At 39.8% G+C, this 12,241-nt stretch overlaps 1 protein-coding gene across 12 annotated transcripts in view; it reads left to right on the top strand.

The window, feature by feature from the left end:
• Nucleotides 1-12,241, top strand: part of LOC121497956 (nuclear body protein SP140-like protein) — a 66,789-nt gene that overhangs the window by 50,596 nt on the left and 3,952 nt on the right. For 10 of the 12 annotated variants that reach the window (XM_041767825.1, XM_041767827.1, XM_041767822.1 and 7 more), the window contains 6 exons: nt 112-177; nt 1,464-1,544; nt 4,583-4,690; nt 6,547-6,689; nt 7,838-7,885; nt 11,039-11,080. In XM_041767825.1, the coding sequence (XP_041623759.1) occupies nt 112-177; nt 1,464-1,544; nt 4,583-4,690; nt 6,547-6,689; nt 7,838-7,885; nt 11,039-11,080 (488 nt within the window). The remainder of the gene's footprint in view (nt 1-111; nt 178-1,463; nt 1,545-4,582; nt 4,691-6,546; nt 6,690-7,837; nt 7,886-11,038; nt 11,081-12,241) is intronic. The other 2 variants (XM_041767823.1, XM_041767824.1) reach the window with 2 other exon arrangements.

Here is a 12,241-nt window from a genome sequence, read left to right as displayed (position 1 = left end):
AAGAATTTTGTCCTGTCCTGGTCTAAGAAAGTATTTGAAAACTAGCATATATGGCTTTAAAAATTATATTTATAGCTCTGAATAATTAACTTTATTTTCTTTTGCTTGAAGGAAGAAAGAAAGGCCATGCCTGGACAAGAATTAAAAGGAAATATCAGAGAAAGTTACATCAAAAAGGTAAGCGCTTGAGTGTAAGGCCCTGCTTACTGTCCCCCTGCAGGCCTGAGGGCTCCCAAGGGCTCTGACCGTTTCCTAGTGGCTGTTCCACAAGGACATAAGCTAAGATGCTGTAACAAAGAGCCCTGAAAACGTGGTGGCTTCCCAAAATGGCTTAGTTCTCAACACAGAATGACCCAGAGCTAAATGATTTGGGGAGACACTGCTGTCCTCAATATGTGGCTTCTCTGCTGGGTCAAGAAATGTGTATTAATTGGGTAAGATGTTCCAAAGAAAGCCAAATGCAAAAAGCAGATTGCATGTGCAGGGACTTATGCATGTATGCACATGGCAAATAACCAAAAACATATTTGTACAAATGTGTTTTTAGGTATCTATAAATTCTTATCTGTACATACTTATAGAGAAAGACACAGGTAAATGGAAAAATCAATAGATATTCATCAATAAACATATAGGTCATTGGAATGTAGGTGATATTTATATTTTTATTTGTGTTTTTTAAGTGTATGTGTGTACACTGAAAAATATTAAACACGTTCAGATTTTGCAATGAAAAGGTATTATTTGAATAGTAAAATATACAGAGACAAAAGCCTATGGGAATATTTTTGAACAATGATAGCTCTCTCTAGAATATTGCTGTTTCATATAATTTTTATTTTCTAAATTTCCAGTAGTACATACACGTATTACTTCTAGTCGGACCCTTGAAACCATGTTTATTTCAGGAGTGGTTTAAAGAGTTCATTCCTTCTAGACAATGAAAGCTAGACCTCATTTTCCACATGATTATCAATTTTGCAACAGATCCATATAATGAGGTTTTAGAGTCCAATTAAAATGATTAATTTTCACCAACCTATATATCTTATGTTCTTGTCAATTTACATGGCTACCCTGTTGGGTACAATTGTGTACAATTTTGCTTGGAAAGAAAAAAGTGGTAGCATCTATTTTAAGAATATTTATTTTCAAAATACCAAATTTTTGGATTTAATCATGATATTATTTTCATTTAGGTGTCTGTGTACATAGATAAATTCTAAACCACTTCTTTCCAAAGTACAATGAAATCTTATATGTAATTTAAAAGTCTTCCCTCCTAAAAGTGGAGCATGCTCTGGACACCTGCTTGAGATCCCTTGCCATTAATGTGCTTTCTTGTCCGAGTGAATAGAGAAAGGAGGTTCAGAATTGAATATGGTGGGCACTCACTTGCTTTTTGGTCTGTCATGTCAACTGTTATTTTGTCCAACTCGGTATCTCCCCTTGCTTATCCCTAGACAGCAGCAACACTGCTGGCCAGTTGGTCTCCAGGGGGAAAAAGGTGAAAATGCGTCTGCAAGAACTTGCCAAGATCAAGAGTAAGATAAACTTTGTGCCACTTCCACTTGGCCCTGTGGGTCAATATGAATTTTGCTAAGGTTTTGAGGAACATAGATCTTCCTTAATTTTTTACCAGCCAAAGTTACCTGTCAATTTGAGAGCTGCGAAATCTAAAAAGTAAACCCATTTTGAGCCAGGGTTATAAATTGTTTGCATTTATATCATAGTTTTTATCTGCCCAGAACTTAAAATCCTTTTCTGAGTTTTATCTACTTTTTGTGGAAATTTCTTTACCTTGCACCAATGGTTTATTAAAATGGCCAGATTTGGTAAATTATAAGTAGAAAACAAGTTCATTTCTTCACTGCCCTTTCAAATCTACCTTCTGGATGAGTTTCCTGTCTTGGGGTTGCCTCATAGTTTTCCTGTTCTCTTGTCACAAGAGTGTAAGTCTCTCTTCAATAATCGAGTGTCCTTTCTGGACTAGTGTTAAACCTTCAATATTTTCTCCATTTCAAAGCACCTTTCTTCCTTCAGCCTGAGAAAATCTTGATGTGGACCACCCGTAGTGAGGATGTGGCATGGTCAGACTCCTCTCACATTCTCTCTTGCCTCCACCTACACTTAAGAGCTGTTGGTTTGGGACCCTCCAGGATTTGGGAAGATGGATGAGAGAGGAGAGATAAGAATATGGAAGTGTCTCATTTGACAGATGTAGCTCTGAGATGCCACTGGGAATGGAGGGTATACCATCGCTAGTTCTTTTCTCCATAAGATGCTTTTGATAACTCCATAGTGTGGTCTGACACCACTGCTTAACTTCCTTGGAGAGAAATGTAGCCATTCTTCTACTGCCTGGATATAAGTGATGAGCTGGCATGACCTGTTCTACCGATATTTTGTGTGGTCACATGCGTGGCTTGGTGCATTGCCTTATGTGTGGAGTCCTTGAAATTAGAGTGACCAGCTCACTTTGGTTTGTCCAGGACATTACCAGTTTTTCCACTGGAAATCCTGCATCCTGGGAAACCCCTTAGTCCTAGGTGCACTGGGACAGTTGGTTACCTTCCTTGGCACTTAGTGAATTGTTCCCAATTATTGAAACTTTTACTAAAATTTTGGGAAAATAGGAAAGAATGTAAAATTCTGCCACACTTATTACTATTAGAGAGCAATTAATATCAAGCATGAAAAAATTTTAAAATAACCTTAAATTATATTCTGACTGCTATATAAGAGTTCATAGTGGGGGATTCGGTGTTATTAAGTGGGTATTAGAACCTGGGGACACAAAAATTAGTTAAATCTTGTCTTATTTAGTCACTCTATTTTCAAAGTAAAACATGATGGTGTTGTATTATGAATTAGCTGGGGTTTTAAAAAATATGTTATTTATTTATTCATGAGAGACACAGAGAGAGAGGCGGAGACACAGGCAGAGGGAGAAGCAGGCTCCGTGCAGGAAGCCCGACATGGGACTCGATCCCGGGTCTCCAGGATCACACCCTGGGCTGAAGGTGGTACAAAACCGCTGAGCCACCCGGGCTGCCCTCTTGTTTGTTTCTTTGACTAATTGTGGGACTATAAAAATTAAATATAAGATAAGCCTATGATTATCTATCTAATTCTTGGTATCTTAAGACTAGGGATTATATATTTTTCTTTATCCATGAGACAGGCTTTGGGGAAGCTATATTAAAATGGAAATCTTAGAAAGCACTAATACATGCAATGCAACTGCATGTCTGTGATTGTGATTTTCTTTTTCTTTTTTTTTTTTTCAGGGAAAAAGAGAGGCTATTTACTCCTATTTACTTAACTCATAGTGATAGAACCCCATGGATAAGAGCCTGGCCAAGGGTTAAAGAAGAAAAAGAGAATAATTTTCAATAACTAAACAGCTAATTTCCTGTGCTTTCCTGTTTTCTGTGATTTTAGTAATAAACCCACTTCCCTAATTGCTTTATGGCTTTACTAACTGTTGAGAGATGTGTATAATTTAGGTCATTTTCAAAATATGTCAGGGAGAGAAACAAGATAATCTCACAAACAAGTAACTTGGTGACCAGACCTTATGGGCCACTAGAATGATTCTGTCTTCCCTGAACTGATAGCTTTTGAGCTGGAAATTGTTGCCATGTAACCTACATTATTTAGCTAATCGTCCTTTTGCTATGTAGAGAGTCACAAATTGCACACCACAGGTAGCCTAGAGTGGTTGTCAGTAGTCTTTGTCTTTCTCTACTTTTGATTGTGTGGGCTTGAGCCTGTCACTTGGTCACAGAGCAAGAGAGCAAATTAAGCCAATCATTCTCAGTCCATCACAGTTCTGATGGTCTACCCGGTTCAACACTGGACCATGGAGAGCTCCCCTCCTCCCATCATGGCTCTAAAATCTCAGCTGGAAGGGTGGCATCAGCTATACAACCTCCTTGAGTTCATTTAAATACCTTTCATCCCTACTTCTGTGGAGTCAGGTCTCCAGCTACCTCTCCTCATACAATGTGCAGATTATTTTAGAGTTCCCTGAGCTCCTCTTTTAGCTATGGAGAAATTTGATGTGGGGTGGGGGGATATGAAGCAAAGCAGAGAAGAATAGAAGGCAGACATAATCTCCATGAGGGTACCCCATCATTCATTCCCCTCTCTCTGCTCAGTTAGTCAGATCTCAATTAGGGAGACATAAGTACAATCTCTCACTTTGCCTGTGGCTACCTAACTGCAGTGAAATAGTGTGGCTGGAGATCTCCCTTCAGAATGTGGCAGCTGTTGTGTGTTTCATTGTCATATAAGAACCAGCGAGGCTGACTAGATTGGGAGTAAGGAAGTTTTATTGAGGCTTGATTTCTCCATAAAAGCATTCCATTTTGTGTGGGATTTGAAGGGTAAGAGAGAGGTAGACATTCTGTAGTTATGTATCAAAAATGTCACTTGGAAGAAAGACTCTGACTCTAGAGATTTGTGGAGTAGACTCCCCTAAGCACCTCAATATCTCTATAGGAACAAAATCCACAAGGTTGCAGAGATGCATGTGCATTTGTAAAATGAGGCAGAATGAGGAAATCTTCTCTTTCAGGGTCAAGAAGAAGACGCAAAGACGATAGGGTGAATTTTCACTCTCAAATACTTCCTGTAACCTGTGGTGAGGTGAAGGGGATGTTATATAAGAAGAAACTGAAACAAGGTGAGTTCCATGGTCTCCTCTGATTTGCAGTATGGAATTACTCATGTGAATTATACAGCATTTAAGGAATTGAAGGAAGGAGGAAGGGATCCCTAAGATGATATTTTTACATTTTCAGAAATTATACATATTAGGTGCTCACTCCCACATGGAAGTGTCCATGGAGATGCTCAAAGAACCAAAGAAAAGTGAATCAGAAATAAAAGGGAAGAGGCCCTCAGCCTCCACCTTCATATCCTCTTTTCTGTATAGATGATCACCACCAGGGTAGAGTGCTGGATGTGGTGAGAAGACCACAGAATTTAGAATTGGAGAGACTGAGCCCCAGCTGCAACTCTGCCAAGAGGGACTGATTCATCTGACTAGAGAGTGGGACCTTTCTGAGCTTGAAGTTTCTTATCTAGAAAAAGGATGATAATTTAAAACCTGCCTCACAGTTACACTGTGAGGAATTAATTTACTTAATCTATGTAAAATACTTCAACAGCTTAGCTGAGGTATAATCACATATCACCCAGTCCACCCCTCAGAGTGTACAATTCATTGTTGAGTTTTGTTTGCATTTTCCCAGGATTGTTCAGCCATCACCACAATCTAGTCTTAGAATATTTGTTTCTATCCCCCACTAAAGCAAACACCATGTCTATTTGGAGTCAGTAGCATTCCCAGTTCATCCCCGTGCCCTGCCCTAAGCAGCCACTAATCTATTTTCTGCTTAATTAATTGGCTTATTCTGGGTATTTCACATAAATGAAATTATAAAATGTGCCTTTTTATGACTGGGCTCTTTCACTTAGCGTGATATTTTCAAGGTTCATCCATGTAATAGAATATATTAGTGCTTCTTCTTCTTCTTTTTTTTTTTTGCCAAGTAATATATTTCATGGTGTCAATACATCATATACATCATTCATTCATCTGTTTGGGTTGTTTCCACTCTTGGGCTATTATGCATAATTCTGTTTTGAATATTCATGTATGAGTTTTTGTGTGTGTGTGAACAAATATTTTCAATTCTTTTAGTTATATACCCAGGAGTGGAATTGCTGGTTCATATGGTAAATCTATATTTAACTTCCCGAGAAAGCACCAAAATATTTTTCACAGTGGCTGCACTATTTTATATTCCCACCAGCAATGTCTGAGGGCCCCAATTTTTCAACCTCCTTGTCAATACTTGTTATTGTCTGATTTTTTTATTATGACCATCCTAGTGGTTATGAAGTGGTATCTCATTGTGGTTTTGATTTATGTTTCTCCAATGACTGAGAAATGCTGTTTAGCATAAGATTATCTTTCATGCATAGCTTAATTTTCCACTGGGTAACATTTCATGATTATTTTTAATGTCAGGTATCCACGATTTCAGGGATGGGGAAAACTCTGCTTAATAATGCTATTACACTGTATAAAAAATGTAATAAATGCTAGATGTTGGATAATAACAATTCTAAGTTCATTCTCAAGTTGAAGTTCTATCTTCACCTTGCCCCAGGAGCCATTGGAGATTCTGGACCATTCCCTGTCCCCAGCAAATTGAGATCCTCTCATGCTTCAGATTGACTTGCTTTTCCTTTGTAGATGATTTTGAAATATTTTTAAAAGATTGGTTTAATAATTATCACCTTTCTGTTGCACAAAGGTTTAAAGAAATGTTGCCACAAGGCAGGAAATCTACTTTGAGGGGACTTACAGTCTAGATTTGGGGATTCTAAAGGCTGAAAACAAGAGGCTAGACTCTCCTGCTAAAAATCTTGAGCTCAAATTGGGTAGCTCCAGATGCATTGTGGTGGGAGCCCATCATCTGTGTTCTGAAGACTAAGAAGGCTCAGGCTCAACTTACCTTGGTCTTACAGGAGTCTTGGTGAGATGTATACAGAGTGAGGATGGAAATTGGTTCACCCCCAGGGAATTTGAAGTCAAAGGAGGCCACGCAAGATCAAAGAACTGGAAGCTGAGTGTTCGCTGTGGTGGGATGCCCCTACGATGGCTGATAGAGGTATTGCAAGGACAGAAGCAGATGTGACTTTCCTTGTGTATGGTCATTATTTGCTCACCAAGTTTTTGTTGAGTTATGGCTAAAAACCTGATGCCCCTGAGTTTATCTGCTGACCCAGGGAGAGATGCATCACATTCATAACTTTCCTAATATGTCACACATTGATGTTGTAAAGGGAGCTCTGTGTAGATAGAGGTTGGAGCTTGGAGGAGGGAGAAGCCATTGTGACTCAGGTGCATGCAGACTACATCCTGCACTGAAAGAAGACAGTCTACATTCAGACAAATGGAAAGAGGATACTCCAGAGAAAGAATGGCATAAAATCCAGAACCATAGCTAAAGTAGCTCTGTGGGTTGAGGTAGACCAGTTGTGTGTGATAAGGTGTGATCCATCAATTGGGGTTGTTAATGGAGGGATTTAGTATCAGCCTAAGGAGTTTAAACTCATAATAGAGACAATGAAAAATCAGTGGTCTTCTGAGTGTTCAATGACATATTTAAAACAATATTTTAGATGATCATGAGGGCTTGAAGTGATTTTAGTGTCTTTCAGCCCAAAAATATCTATACTCGGCTTGCACTGCTCATCTCAAATATCTCCCCTCTCTGAATATTTTGAGCACCTGGCCCTGGTCACCCCTTCCCTGGTCTCTGTGAGCCCACTACTAAGACCCTTCTTATATTGTTTTATATTTATCTTTCCATGCATTCTCTTTTTCTCTCTAGATACTTCTAGGGGTTGTCTATCTTTGTATGCCCAAAATTGTCCACAATGTCTGATACCCAGTACGCATGGGATAAGTGTGTGTTGATAAACAGCCCTGGTGTGTGGACTTAGCATAAGTGACATTGGTGGGAAGAGAAAGGAAGTGGTAGATGTCAAAGAGATTACGAAGGAAAACCTCTCAAAACTTAGGAAAAAATGCACAAGAAAAAAGAAAAAAGTACTTGAAATGCTTGAAATTCTACCATTGATTGAATTCTAGAAGTACAGATGAGGAGAGGGAGATGGTTTGTCATTTAGTCACCCTGGCTTTGAGCTGACAGTGGGACACCCAAGTAGAAATATATGGGAAGAGGCTGGAAATGCCAGACTCACAAAATAGAAACATAGGCTAGCCACAAACTTGGATCTTTTTATCTTTCAGAAAGAACTTCTACCTAATCCTCCAAGAAAATATTTCAGGAAAAGAAAGGTGATTATTATGTCACTTTTTATAAGTTCTTATCACATAACTGATGTTATATGTACAATTATTTATAGTTATAAATTGGGTAATTATAATTATGCTTCCTCCACCCTTCCCTCCTTTTTTGGGAGGCATGTGACTTCAGGGTTGCCACTTTGAACATTATGCCATATAAAAGGCAAGATCTTTGAATGGTAAATCATTTAAGGTAGAGACTATAAGGAACCATCAAAACAGACCTCATATATGTGCTTTAACTGTAGATGCAGATGTTGTAAGGGTGTCAAAGTTGTAGAAGCAAACATGATTATGCAATACATAAAAACAATTCATAATAAGGTGATATAGGGTTGGGGCACCTGAGTGGCTCAGTTGGTTAAACATCTGAGTCTTGATTTAAGTTCAGGTCATGATCTCAGGGCCCTGGGATCAAGCCCCGCATCAAGCTCTCCACTCAGCAGATAGTCTGCTTGTCTCCTTCTCCCTCTGCCTTTTCCCCAGCTTGCTCTCTCTCTCTCTCTCTCTCTCTCAAATGAATAAATAAAACTTAAAAAAATAAGGTGATATAGGGTCATCTTCAACTCAAATCCAGATTTTTAAAATCATTGTTACTACTGTCTAACTTTAATGAAATCTTTTTTTTAAATTATTTTTTTTATTGGAGTTCAATTTGCCAACATATAGCATATCACCCAGTGCTCATCCCGTCAAGTGCCCCTGTGTGACAGGCACTGAGGGGGGCACTTTAATGAAGTCTGATAGTGATTTCATTAAGTGATTCAGACAACTCCACTCTAGTAGATAGTCTATTCTGAGACATTTATGAAGCCAAACCATTTCATGAGTTAGGCAACAGAAGGTGTATTTTATTTTCTGGTCCATTTCAAAGATGAAGCTTTTCATCTTTCACTTATTTTTTTTTTTTTTAATTTTTATTTATTTATGATAGTCACAGAGAGATAGAGAGAGAGGCAGAGACACAGGCAGAGGGAGAAGCAGGCTCCATGCACCGGGAGCCTGACGTGGGATTCGATCCCGGGTCTCCAGGATCGCGCCCTGGGCCAAAGGCAGGCGCCAAACCGCTGCGCCACCCAGGGATCCCTTCATCTTTCACTTAAATGTACACTCAGACATGTTGAATTTTTTTGGGGGGGTGGAATTATTTGCCCTTCATGAGGATGGTGCTGTTGGGAAGGAAGTTCTTGGGAGATCTATGTATCATATGGGGTGGGGGGGAAGCTCTGAAAAATTGTTTACTTTGATGCTACCCTTTCAGCTACATCAGAAGCAGCTGTACAGACCTCCTTTCTATCTAAGAAAATAATTTCTCCCTCTACAGAAGAAGCCTTTGTAAACAACAAAGAGGTTAAGTACAGTGTAGATTCAAGACAAGGTGATGGATTTTCGAAGATTGGGTATGAATAAGAACTTGAGAAAGAGGGGAAGAAGAGAAGTGTCATTCTTATATATTTAAAATAGGACTGGCCATCCAAGACATTCATAGACTTCTAAAATAGGCCATGCATAACTGGTCGATGAGACTTCATCTTCCCCTGGGAATGAAATTATCTGATGTTCTGGATCTTTTGAACTCTTAGTCCTTGGGACATTTCATCCACTGGATTTCCTAAAGGGAAACTATTATTTCATCTATTTAGTATCTTAAAGACCAGCATTTGATCATTCCCCAAGTGTGAAGAGTTACTTAGTTAGGTGTGCCTGGCTGACTCGGTAGAGCATGTGACTCTTGATCTCTGGAATGTGAGTTGAAGCCCCGTGTTGGTCATAGAGTTTACTTAAAAAATAAAATAAAAATAAAATTTAAAAAATAGGATAAAATAGTTACTCCGTTAGATTACCCTTGTGAGTTGGCAACTTCTTAACAACAGGATCTACCCTTATCTGTGGGTGGTAACACTTTTCAGCAACAAGCCTCAGCTGCCTCTATATTTTGTGTTTCTCCATGAGCTCCCCAAAATGACAGATCTTACCCCCATGGGTCCTCTGTGCTTCTCAGAACCTCTTTTGCTGATGGACCCCCTTGGCTTCTGGAAACTTCAGTATCACTCTTGATACCACATGATAGTTTATTGGCTCCTGACAAGGGCCACTAATATCATCCGGTGACAGTTGTTGTGTTGTAAAATAATATATTCCTCCTTTATATTCTATGCTAATATTTCTTAAGAGATAGCAAGTAATCTCTTTTCCTAAGCTAAGGAATACTCATTTTTTTTACTCATTCAACATATAATTTTCAAGCCCACACTAAATGCCCAGTGGCCATTAAAGATTATTGAAACAATATTCCTGACCTCAGGGATTGTTTCAACCTCAAATTCTAACATGGAAGTTTAACTAATGGGTAAGGGTGGGGGATTTTAGGTCACCCTGAGAGATAGGCAATGAGATGATCACTTCTCAGGTCATTATCTCATGGATCACACTTGTCTCTGATTACTCTGCCCTGGGCAGTTGATAAAAGCTACATTACAAAGGGAAGGGGGCCAGGTCATTCTACTGAATATGCAAAAGCATTGTAAGTTTAGTGAGTGATAATCGATTACCTCTGAAAAATCATCTAGCTAATATCTTTTTGGGAGGAGAGAGGAGGGTGACCTCTGGAGGAAAAGCTGCAGGACTGGGGACGTTGGGCACATTTTATTTTGGGGGCTGTGCCCTAAGAGGACTGCAAAAGGCAATGGAATTCTCTGGGACATTTCCCCCGATTCCAGAACTCTGGGCTCTGTGATCACTGAGGGCTGTTGGTGATGAGTTCTTAACCTGATTCTCTCATTGCACCTCCTCCTGATGGGATGATACTTTCTAATGTAGAGAAAAATGCCTGAGGAACCTTCAAAGTAAGAGAACCAGTGGAGTTTCTCCAACTCCCATCTGTGGAAACCAGAGCCAGACTCTCTGCATGGCTTCACAAAGGCCTACCTTGGGTCAGAAATCCAGGAAATTAAACTTGCACTGGGCCAAACAGTGGTATTTTGGTCCTTTTTATTCTCCAAGTAGATATATAGGTCCATAAAACCAAGTATGAAATAATGGGTAGACTGTGGCTTGGATTCCTCCACAGACGGCCGTTAAATAAGCGATGGATGCAATCCTTGTATTTAATATTGTCATTCAATCTTTCTCTCTTTTCAACAGACAATACCAAAGGCTCACAACAACACCTTAGTTGACCCTTATGTAAGTACTACACCTCTAACCCGAGAATAATCCAGGCCTTGTCCCTCCATGCACTGTGTCATTGCTGTGTTTCCCTGAAATGAGCTCACACTCAATTGGAGCATGTCACTGTGTGCGAGGAGCAGAGAACAGCAGACGCATCACTCACACCAGGAAGGTGGTTCTGGAGCTGATGTTTCTGCATGAAAACATCCTTTGAACAAAACATACTTGTTCAGGGAAACCTTCCTGTTTCCTCATTTCCCCTTGAAAGTGAGTGTGGGAGGCAGAGCTCTAAACCACTAGGGTCTAGAAGCAGGACTTGAAGGGGTAATAGCCAGAGCTGGCCTGCAAACGAGGGGTAAGGAGCAAATTTGAGAGAATGGTATTTTTTAAAGGGCAATAGGATAAGAAAGGAAAATCCTAAACATCCACTCCAAGGTGTGGGCAGCGCTAAGATCTGCAGAAGAAACAGGCTCGGCTAAGCTGGTGAGTCTGGGGGCCGGATCCTGTTGTGAGTCCTGCAGAGGAATGCATGTAGGGCAAGGTAGGTCCTTAATGGAAGTCAAGTATCCAGTCTTAAGGGAGCCATCAGCATGCTAAGATGGTGAGGACAGAAACCATCACCACACGGTCAATCACATAGTGGTCCCACATGGCTGCCAGCTATAATTATGGTCTATAAAAATTTAGCACTTTCTACACTAAATCATACTTTGATGCCTTTCATTGCATCAAAATAGACATTTGAAGCACAGTCACCTTTGCACAACACCAGGAGGAAGCACTCATAGAGTTTATCAGGCAGTAATACTGACACAGGACATCCACCAGTAGAGGGGTAGTCAGATAGTTTTATGTGAACTTCACCTTCAGAGCAATCCCCCAACAAGATATTCACATGGATTTTGACCCTTGGCCAACTGAGGAAGTCTTCAGTCTTCTAAACAACTCTTGAATCCAGTGTTTGTGTGGCTTGAGATGGATACAGACCCTCACCCCTGTTCATAATCTTTCCAGGGGTAGATATTATGCACCAATTCAAAACTAATAATATCCCCATGCCTAATTAATATCAAAACTAATAATATCCCCTTGCCTGGGTTAAATTTCAATTTGGGTTGATTCAACGCTGAATCACCTGAGAATCTTAGAAAACTAACATTGCCTGGATTCCACTCT

Source organism: Vulpes lagopus, chromosome 8 (assembly GCF_018345385.1).
Source record: "Vulpes lagopus strain Blue_001 chromosome 8, ASM1834538v1, whole genome shotgun sequence".
In the NCBI taxonomy this organism is placed as follows: Eukaryota; Metazoa; Chordata; class Mammalia; order Carnivora; family Canidae; genus Vulpes; species Vulpes lagopus.
Note: the sequence above shows the minus strand (reverse complement) of the source record. Positions and strands in the feature narration are given on the sequence as shown.